General features: G+C 42.2%; 1 protein-coding gene across 3 annotated transcripts; it reads left to right on the forward strand.

The window, feature by feature from the left end:
• The first annotated feature begins 3,748 nt into the window (after positions 1–3,748).
• LOC136710391 (protein SIX6OS1) lies at positions 3,749–9,443 on the forward strand. Of its 3 annotated transcripts, none has more exons than XM_066685879.1 (14): positions 3,749–4,168; positions 4,267–4,323; positions 5,416–5,542; positions 5,636–5,725; positions 5,846–6,012; positions 6,118–6,139; positions 6,221–6,320; positions 6,975–7,128; positions 7,238–7,287; positions 7,472–7,653; positions 8,757–8,895; positions 9,002–9,043; positions 9,140–9,164; positions 9,241–9,443. In XM_066685879.1, the coding sequence occupies exons 1-14, from the start codon at positions 4,117–4,119 to the stop codon at positions 9,387–9,389; spliced, it is 1,356 nt and encodes a 451-aa protein (XP_066541976.1). In that variant the 5' UTR covers positions 3,749–4,116; the 3' UTR covers positions 9,390–9,443. The 3 variants fall into 3 exon arrangements, with proteins under 3 accessions (XP_066541976.1, XP_066541977.1, XP_066541978.1); XM_066685880.1 differs by having other exon boundaries at positions 8,760–8,895; XM_066685881.1 differs by lacking the exons at positions 3,749–4,168; positions 4,267–4,323 and adding an exon at positions 4,870–4,987.
• Positions 9,444–9,580: the final 137 nt, after the last annotated feature.

Raw genomic sequence — 9,580 nt, forward strand, 5'->3', positions numbered from 1 at the left:
CCGGACGAATAAGATCACATTTAACCCCGCCCTCACACTCCCTAACCTCGGTCCTGACCAATAAGAGCACATTTAACCTCTGTCCTGACCAATAAGAACACATTTAACCCTCTCTTTACACGCCCTAACCACTGTCCTGACCAATAAAATCATATTTATTCCCGCCCACATTTTCCCTAACCTCGGTCCTGACCAATAAGAGCACATTTAATCTCTGTCCTGACCAATAAGAGCACATTTAACCCTCCCTTTACACGCCCTAACCTCTGTCCTGACCAATAAGAACACATTTAACCTCTGTCCTGACCAATAAGAACACATTTAACCCTCTCTTTACACGCCCTAACCACTGTCCTGACCAATAAAATCATATTTATTCCCGCCCACATTTTTCCTAACCTCTGTCCTGACCAATAAGAGCACATTTAACCTCTGTCCTGACCAATAAGAACAAATTTAATCTCTGTCCTGACCAATAAGAGCACATTTAACCTCTGTCCTGACCAATAAGAGCACATTTAACCCTCCCTTTACACGCCCTAACCTCTGTCATGACCAATAAGCTCACATTTAACCCCCTCCCACTAACCTCTGTCCTGACCAATAAGAACACATTTAACCTCTGTCCTGACCAATAAGATTGCACTTATCCCCACCCACATTTTCCCCAAACCTCTGTCCTGATCAATAAGACCACATTTATCCCTGCCCTCACATTCCCTAACATCTGTCCTGACAAATAAAATCACATTCAACCCCCACCTCACTCAAACCCTCCCTCACTCTCCCTGTGTCTGCGTGGGTTTCCTCCGGGTGACTGTCTGTGAGGAGTATGGTGTGTTCTCTCTGTGTCTGCGTGGGTTTCCTCCGGGTGACTGTCTGTGAGGAGTATGGTGTGTTCTCTCTGTGTCTGCGTGGGTTTCCTCCGGGTGACTGTCTGTGAGGAGTATGGTGTGTTCTCTCTGTGTCTGCGTGGGTTTCCTCTGGGTGATTTGTCTGTGAGGAGTGTGGTGTGTTCTCCCTGTGTCTGCGTGGGTTTCCTCCGCGTGACTGTCTGTGAGGAGTATGGTGTGTGTTCTCTCTGTGTCTGCGTGGGTTTTCTCCGGGTGACTGTCTGTGAGGAGTATGGTGTGTGTTCTCTCTGTGTCTGCGTGGGTTTTCTCCGGGTGACTGTCTGTGAGGAGTATGGTGTGTTCTCTCTGTGTCTGCGTGGGTTTCCTCCGGGTGACTGTCTGTGAGGAGTATGGTGTGTTCTCTCTGTGTCTGCGTGGGTTTTCTCCGGGTGACTGTCTGTGAGGAGTATGGTGTGTTCTCTCTGTGTCTGCGTGGGTTTCCTCCGGGTGACTGTCTGTGAGGAGTATGGTGTGTTCTCTCTGTGTCTGCGTGGGTTTCCTCCGCGTGACTGTCTGTGAGGAGTATGGTGTGTGTTCTCTCTGTGTCTGCGTGGGTTTTCTCCGGGTGACTGTCTGTGAGGAGTATGGTGTGTTCTCTCTGTGTCTGCGTGGGTTTCCTCCGGGTGACTGTCTGTGAGGAGTATGGTGTGTTCTCTCTGTGTCTGCGTGGGTTTCCTCCGGGTGACTGTCTGTGAGGAGTATGGTGTGTTCTCTCTGTGTCTGCGTGGGTTTCCTCCGGGTGACTGTCTGTGAGGAGTATGGTGTATTCTCCCTGTGTCTGCGTGGGTTTCCTCCGGGTGACTGTCTGTGAGGAGTATGGTGTGTTCTCCCTGTGTCTGCGTGGGTTTCCTCCGGGTAACTGTCTGTGAGGAGTATGGTGTGTTCTCTCTGTGTCTGCGTGGGTTTCCTCCGGGTGACTGTCTGTGAGGAGTATGGTGTGTTCTCTCTGTGTCTGCGTGGGTTTTCTCCGGGTGACTGTCTGTGAGGAGTATGGTGTGTTCTCTCTGTGTCTGCGTGGGTTTCCTCCGGGTGACTGTCTGTGAGGAGTATGGTGTGTTCTCTCTGTGTCTGCGTGGGTTTCCTCCGCGTGACTGTCTGTGAGGAGTATGGTGTGTGTTCTCTCTGTGTCTGCGTGGGTTTTCTCCGGGTGACTGTCTGTGAGGAGTATGGTGTGTTCTCTCTGTGTCTGCGTGGGTTTCCTCCGGGTGACTGTCTGTGAGGAGTATGGTGTGTTCTCTCTGTGTCTGCGTGGGTTTCCTCCGGGTGACTGTCTGTGAGGAGTATGGTGTGTTCTCTCTGTGTCTGCGTGGGTTTCCTCCGGGTGACTGTCTGTGAGGAGTATGGTGTGTTCTCCCTGTGTCTGCGTGGGTTTCCTCTGGGTGATTTGTCTGTGAGGAGTGTGGTGTGTTCTCCACAAGTCCGCATGGGTTTCCTCCCATGGTCCAAAACCACACATTGGTAGGTGGATTCACGACTCAATTGTGTCCATAGGCATGAGTGTGTGTCGTCCTGTGAAGGACTGGCGTCCCCTCCAAGGTGACCCTGACCTGGATAAGCGGTTACAGACAATGAATGAATGAATGAATGAATGAAAGGAAAAACCACTGAATGAGAAGATGTCCAAATGTTTGACTGGTACTGTACATTCACAATATGTGGAAAATGCCAAACAATTGTTTTAGTTTATTGTGTTTTATTGTTTGCCCACGTTTGCTGTTACAGGCAAAGGAGATCTATGTTTCCTCAAAAGTCTTATTCACAATTAGTACACAGTTCAAATGTCTCTTTTATAATGGCTACACTAGCAGTCAACTTTATATATGAGAATAAGAACATTAAGATAAAATGGCTGAGGCTCTACAGCGCACTATTTCTGTAGTGGGCAGTAATTTGTGACACGGCTGTAGCGTCTGTCTTGAGCTTCGACAAATAAATATATATGTATATTAAAATAAAAAAAATAAAATAAAAAATATAGCAAAAATTCAGGCAATAATGAAGCTGATCTTCCAGCCAGTTTGAATCATTCATCCAATGCCCACATTTCCCCAAACCTCTGTCCTGACTAGTGATGTGTCGGTCGCGAACGAACCGGTTCACAGAGCTGGCTCTTGTAAGTGAACGATGAGAGCCGGTTCCCGTCTAAGACCGAGACATTTTTTTCTAAGGCTTGTCATTGAACCAATCAGAGAACAACAAGCAAAGGTACCAATCAGCGAAGAGTTATACCACCAAGCAGGGAGGGGAGGGGCGGGTGGCCGGATCAACCCCTCCGAGCTGAGACACTTGGTTTTCCTGAATGCCAATCTGCCTTCCAAAAAATAGTTGAAGAAAATGTTAAATCAGTTAAATGTTTGTTGATAATTGTGGTTGTTTTAATCACTACAGTTGAATGCTGCTGTTTTGCACTTTGCAGAGTATTTTTTTTATTTTATTACCCAGAAATGGATGATTATTTAATTTATTCTATTTTGTAATACCTACCTTTTGGGTTCCATTGGCTGTATTTCAGAGTTTACAAGTGATTTTTATTAAGGTGTTTAAATAAAAATCCAGTTATTTATACAATTGAATGTGTGAGTGCAATCAATGAGTTATTACAATGTATTATTTTTAAGATTGAACAATAATATTTTGTCCATATAGTCATGTAAAATGTAGGTAATATTGTTCTGTACCAGTGGAAATAAGTGGTAAAACAAAGGGCCATTTAGGAGCCGAAAGAGCCGGCTCTTTATGAAGAGCCGAGCCAAAAGAGCCGGCTCCCCAACAAGAGCCGAAATCCCATCACTAGTCCTGACCAATAACATCACATTTAACCGTGCCCTTACACTCCCTTAAATGACGCGGAGCTTTTGAACGTAAACCAACCAGAGTACGCTGTGTCCCCCAGTTGCAGACGTCCCATTTAACGTGCGGCGGGAAAATAATTCGCGCTCAAAGAAGGTTGTTATTGCTGAGGAGCCAACAAGATATATATTTGTGAAGGTTTATCAAAGGTGGTCCTTTGATACCATACATATCATTTACGTCTGACATTTTAAATCTTAGCCGAATAGCACTGAACTGTGTTTCTGTTCTAGCGGCCAAATTAATACATATTTCTGAACTGAATATAGACGGTTAGCTTTGGAAGGACGTTAGCTCGCTAACGTTAATATAGCTCGTGAACATTAACGGACCAAATCGTTCCTGAGCTGGACTTAGCGCCCCAAGCTACATAATGGTAAATGAGATAGGTTTGACAGGTTTGGACAGCCTTTTACTACAGTTAGGTGAGCGTCTATCTCTTGTCCACTATGATTGGAATGTGTAATATTTCTGTAGTTCACAAAGGATATTGATATTAATAGCTATTTTATTTCCACATCAGCCCTTGAGACTAGAGAATTATGTCAGAAGAAGGATGAATTGAACCAGCAAATTCAAAGTAAGTCATTCGGGGCCTAGTATAGCGGCATGTTTGCTGTTGTATCTGTGTGATTATATATAAGAAATAAAATTATAAAACAGTTATCGCCGTCAGTATTCCTCCTTACTCCGACAGTCCCCTATTTCCGGCCCCTGCCATATATGGTGCAATTCCGCTCGCTCTCTCTTCGCCAATCGCATTGGGTAAAACGATAAAACGTAGGTTCAAGCCTTAGTAGGGCATTTAAACATCAGTCTTGCAATAAATCACATATCTAAACAATATTTAAGCATCTCCAACAGTGTTGTAATTATTGTGTGCAAAACTGCATGTGGAACACATTTCGCGACAGATATTTCCCTCAGTGTAAAAGTTAGCTTAGCGGTTAGCTTCCTTTTCTCTGAGGGGAACATCTACCGCCATTTTAATCCTTACATGTAGAGTACGGATACCAACACAGGACAAACGTAATCTCATTGAGATTACCTAACCCTAGCAACTGTCTCGTTTGACTGCCACAAGCAGGGGAGGTGGCCGAAGTTAGAGGGCGCCAGTAATCTTAGCAGTATTGGCACCTACTTAAACAAAAGCGTTTTTATCTAAAAACATATTTTCTTTCAAAGTCAAGCAAGTCTTGGACATTAATCTACACATATCTGACTCCTGAAAAATGTTGATTTGAGTGAGTAAAGTACTTCTATTTACTTACAGTTAGCTAAGATTTCCGATATTGTAATTAAATTGGCCGGAACTTGGGGTACCTATGCTAATAACGGTAGGCCTATGTCAGGAGAAGAAAAAAATTTTTAGTAGCAATTTTGCTGTTTCATGCCTGAGGCCACTCCATGTGGAAAGTGGGATAAAAATGAAAACCTTACTGATCATAACAAAGGTTCTTGTAAAACAGTGGTGGAAGCATGTGTATTTATAACAAAATCCTGTAATTATTTTCTGTGAGCTGGTGCCTGTCAGGGGGCTGGTTCCTGTGACCACCACTGTTTTAAATGTACACTTGGCAAGTTTGGCAGCGCATTTTGTATCTGATACATCTTAAAGGCCTATTTTTAACACCCAAAACAACACTCTACCCTTTTAAATATGTTATTACAGTGTGTAAGTTCAACATACAAGAAAAGAAGAAATTCATTGATGAAACTCAGGAAAAAATAAAGAAAATTAATGAAGAAATATTACAAAAGGAGAAAGATGTGAAGTCTTACAAAGATAATGTAAAGAGGTGAGCATAAAGCAAAATCAAATGACGTGTTCCTTTTGTTGACTAAAACATTCAGATAACACTTTATTAAAGAATATATCTCATGCCTCCCAGTCTTCGCAGAACGAATGACCTTCTTCTTCAGTACGAAAAGACACTGGAAACTGAGTTAGAGAGAAGACAGGACAGCTGTAACCAGGACATGTAAGACCATTTCAGCATGAAATCCGTCAAGCAAATTCAGTTTCAGTCCCTGGATTATAAGTGACGGTACCAAGTATTGAGGAAATCCACATTTTTTTTCTTTCTTTTTAATCTTTAAAGGAAGATGTTCCAGGAGAGACTTGAAAACTGCAGCAAAATTTTTCAACAGTATAAAGAGGAGTACAGCAAGAATCCAGTGGCTACGAAGCTCCTAGGCATCCAGGCAGAGAAGGAAGAAACCCAGAATAGCTTTCTAATCAGAGAGGAGCAAATAATTGCAAAAGAAGGTGAGCGGAAAAGGCTCCAAGGTAGTTTGCTCAAGAGATTTTTCGGTGACCAAAACTGGTCCTTTTGTGTACTACTGTGTAATCTTGTCTTTATATGTTTTACAGGAGAACAGTACGTGTGTGGCAGGTATATTTGCTGTTCAGTACACATTTTGTCATTTCTAAAAAAAATATCACAATTATCGTGTAGTTATATATGTTTCTGCAGTGGTAAGAATGTTGTGTCCCAAGAACAGCAAACACTGCCAACTGAAGGTAGCTCTCAGATTCAAAGTGATGCATCCTTCCATGAACATCTTCATCCTCAGGTATGTTAACACTGGCCTTTTTTTTTTACAAGGCTTCTTGTCCAATTTAAAAACATGTACCTCCATTTTTTTATGCATTTTTAGTTTACCACATGATTTGAACACAGCCCCAGTCCTTCACGCTATGTAAACATTTCGTGAAGAATGGACCAATAGAAACGCTCAAAACCTTGTTAGGAATAAAACCTTTTACACTTACTTTTGCATAGAATGTTTTTTCCTATTTTACTATTTTGGGAGATGCATGTATGAGTGTGGTGTGTTCTCTCTGTGTCTGCGTGGGTTTCCTCTGGTAGGTGGATTGGCGACTCAAAAGTGTCTGTAGGGGTGTGTGTGTGTGTGGGTGTGTCTGTGTTGCCCTGTGAAGGACTGGTGCCCCCTCCAGGGTGTATTCCTGCCTTGCACCCAATGATTCCAGGTAGGCTCTGGACCCACCGCGACCCTGAACTGGATAAGGGTTACAGAAAATGAATGAATGAATGAATTTTTGTACGTAGGGTATAATAGTGCTGCTCCTTTATCCATTCTAGCAGCATATTGACCATTGACTGCTACTCTGAATAAAAAACCCTTTGTTTTACAATGCTGTAGGATGGCATGGAAAATATATAAGTATATTTTTATCAATTATATTATTGCACGTCTGATTTGTAGTGTACAGAAATAGTGCAAGATGATGTTCAAATTGAAATGCAAGAGAAGGACATGGAGAAGAGTAAGGACCAAGCAGATGGTTGTGATGAGTCAGATGCATCTAAAGTGGGTGCGATTGGCAGCACCATTTGGACAAAGCATGAAAAAAGAAGTGGTAATCATAACATATTTACATCAATACACCACAACACTAATATTAAAACATAAGCTTCTTAACCTTTATGTATTATAAACATACTCATATTCATGTAACCGTCCTTCAGATCCTCTTCTAGCGACAGACCAGAAACAGCAAGAGGAAACATCTGACACAGTATGAAGTTACTATTTTTTTAAGTGGAACCTTTATGGGCAATATGTGGGCACCTGTTGGCTTGTTTTTTAGTACTCCAGCAGATGTGGCACTACTAAAACAAGCACTATATTTACTCTGCTTAAAGTTAATCTAGGGAAATCTATGTCTTTTCCTGAATGGGGCTTTAATATGTTTATCAAAGGATTGCTGTATGAACACCTCCCCTGGGTCTGATGTGATGGAGGAGATGATGAAGGGGATGGAGGTTGAAGACCTGCAAGACAATGAAAGAGATCCTATAGAGAAGAGCACTAATGAGGGAGCAGTCCCATCATCCCCTGTCAGAATGACTGCGGTGCTGAACACTCCAGCATTCTCTCTGAAGTAGGGAATAAAGACTTGGACTCATGAAACAGCTCAGTTATTTAAAGTTTTATCTTGCACAAAATAATTCACTCAACATATATATATATATATATATCTCAGACTGCTAAAATTAGGAGCACTGCAGAATAGCACTGAATTAAACATGGTATGAACTATACTGGGCAGTCGCAGTCACATTGGGACCTGGAGGTTGTGGGTTCGGTTCCCGCTCCAAGTGACTGTCTGTGAGAAGTGTGGTGTGTTCTCCCTGTGTCTGCGTGGGTTTCCTCCGTGTGACTGTCTGTGAGGAGTGTGGTGTGTTCTCCCTGTGTCTGCGTGGGTTTCCTCCGTGTGACTGTCTGTGAGGAGTGTGGTGTGTTCTCCCTGTGTCTGCGTGGGTTTCCTCCGGGTGACTGTCTGTGAGGAGTGTGGTGTGTTCTCCCTGTGTCTGCGTGGGTTTCCTCCGGGTGACTGTCTGTGAGGAGTGTGGTGTGTTCTCCCTGTGTCTGCGTGGGTTTCCTCTGGGTGCTCCGGTTTCCTCCCACAGTCCAAAAACACATGTTGGTAGGTGGATTGGTAACTCAAAAGTGTCCGTAGGGGTGTGTGTGTGTGTGTTGCCCTGTGAAGGACTGGCGCCCTCTCCAGGGTTTATTCCCGCGTTGTGCCCAATGATTCCAGGTAGGCTCTGGACCCACCGCGACCCTGAACTGGATAAGCGCTTACAGATAATGAATCAATGAATGAATGAACTATACTATAACGTAATACTCTGTATTATTTTAGTGGATAAAACCTTTAAATAATGTGTTTCTACATTGGTCAGGCTGTTCATATAGTTACAGATGCTCCCAGTGAACCTGGTGACACATATACATTTTACTGTCAGGTTTAAAAGAAGCACAGACATGTTTATCAACTATTTAAAAGAATAAAATAAATATTTAATTTCCTTAAAATCTTAGAATAAATACAAATGTAAATAATGTTTAAAATATCTCTTTCCAACAGTCATATCTGTTACTTTGGTTTAGACATTCAGGCCTTTAATTCACTCCTATCTGGACTGGTATATTAAAACCTTTGTTTATAAATCAAAATAAATGATGTGTTATTGATTTCAGTAGTAGCCCCAGTAAATCCCCTGCTCACCAGGAGTGTTCAGAAAAATCAGCCTTTGTTTTATCCATGATTTCTGAACCAGCCACCCCAGGGTTTCATGGATTTGGCTGTGAATTTGATGTGGAGTCAAGTCAAAATGAGGTGAGGCAAAACCAACAAAAAATATCATTACATTTATCACAGGACTCAAGTTGCACAGTTACACTACCTGGTAATTGTTGTAATTATGTATCTCTTTGTTTTCTAGGAGTCACCTTTCACGTTTACAAGCACTTATTTTAGTGACAAGGTATTTATTCATATTCATTGTTTCACTGAGCTCTAGACACTGTGTGTGTATGTTGCTGAGGACTCTATCCTAATATATAACTGCGGTCTCTTGTAGAAATCCCCAGAAGCAAAGCTACCAGGTGAGTTGTAGATTTAAACATGGCATAGTTTTGATTGGAATATATGTAATATATAAATCATTATTTTGTCTATCAGGCTTTCTGTTTCATGAGTCAGAGGCTCATTCAGAGGAGCAGTTTGAATTTTCCTTTGGTTCAAAGAGTCCTCAACTCAGCTCCTTCACCCAAAAGCCAGAAGGGACTGGAGAGCCCTTTCCTTTCTCCTTCAACTTTGGGAAGTTTTAAATCTGTTGTAAGGTGGTTATGCTTCACTGCCCGATGGTGAATTCTGGAAAAATCTCAAATGAAATATTGCACTTAAATAGTATTATATATTTCTGAAGTGTTGGCTGTAATTTGGCAATTAATTTCAGCAGCAATATTCAGTTTCCCAGCTGCTATGAGGAAAAGTGAATTTGTAATGTGAATAATTCTAA

Source organism: Hoplias malabaricus, chromosome 12, assembly GCF_029633855.1.
Source record: "Hoplias malabaricus isolate fHopMal1 chromosome 12, fHopMal1.hap1, whole genome shotgun sequence".
In the NCBI taxonomy this organism is placed as follows: domain Eukaryota; kingdom Metazoa; phylum Chordata; class Actinopteri; order Characiformes; family Erythrinidae; genus Hoplias; species Hoplias malabaricus.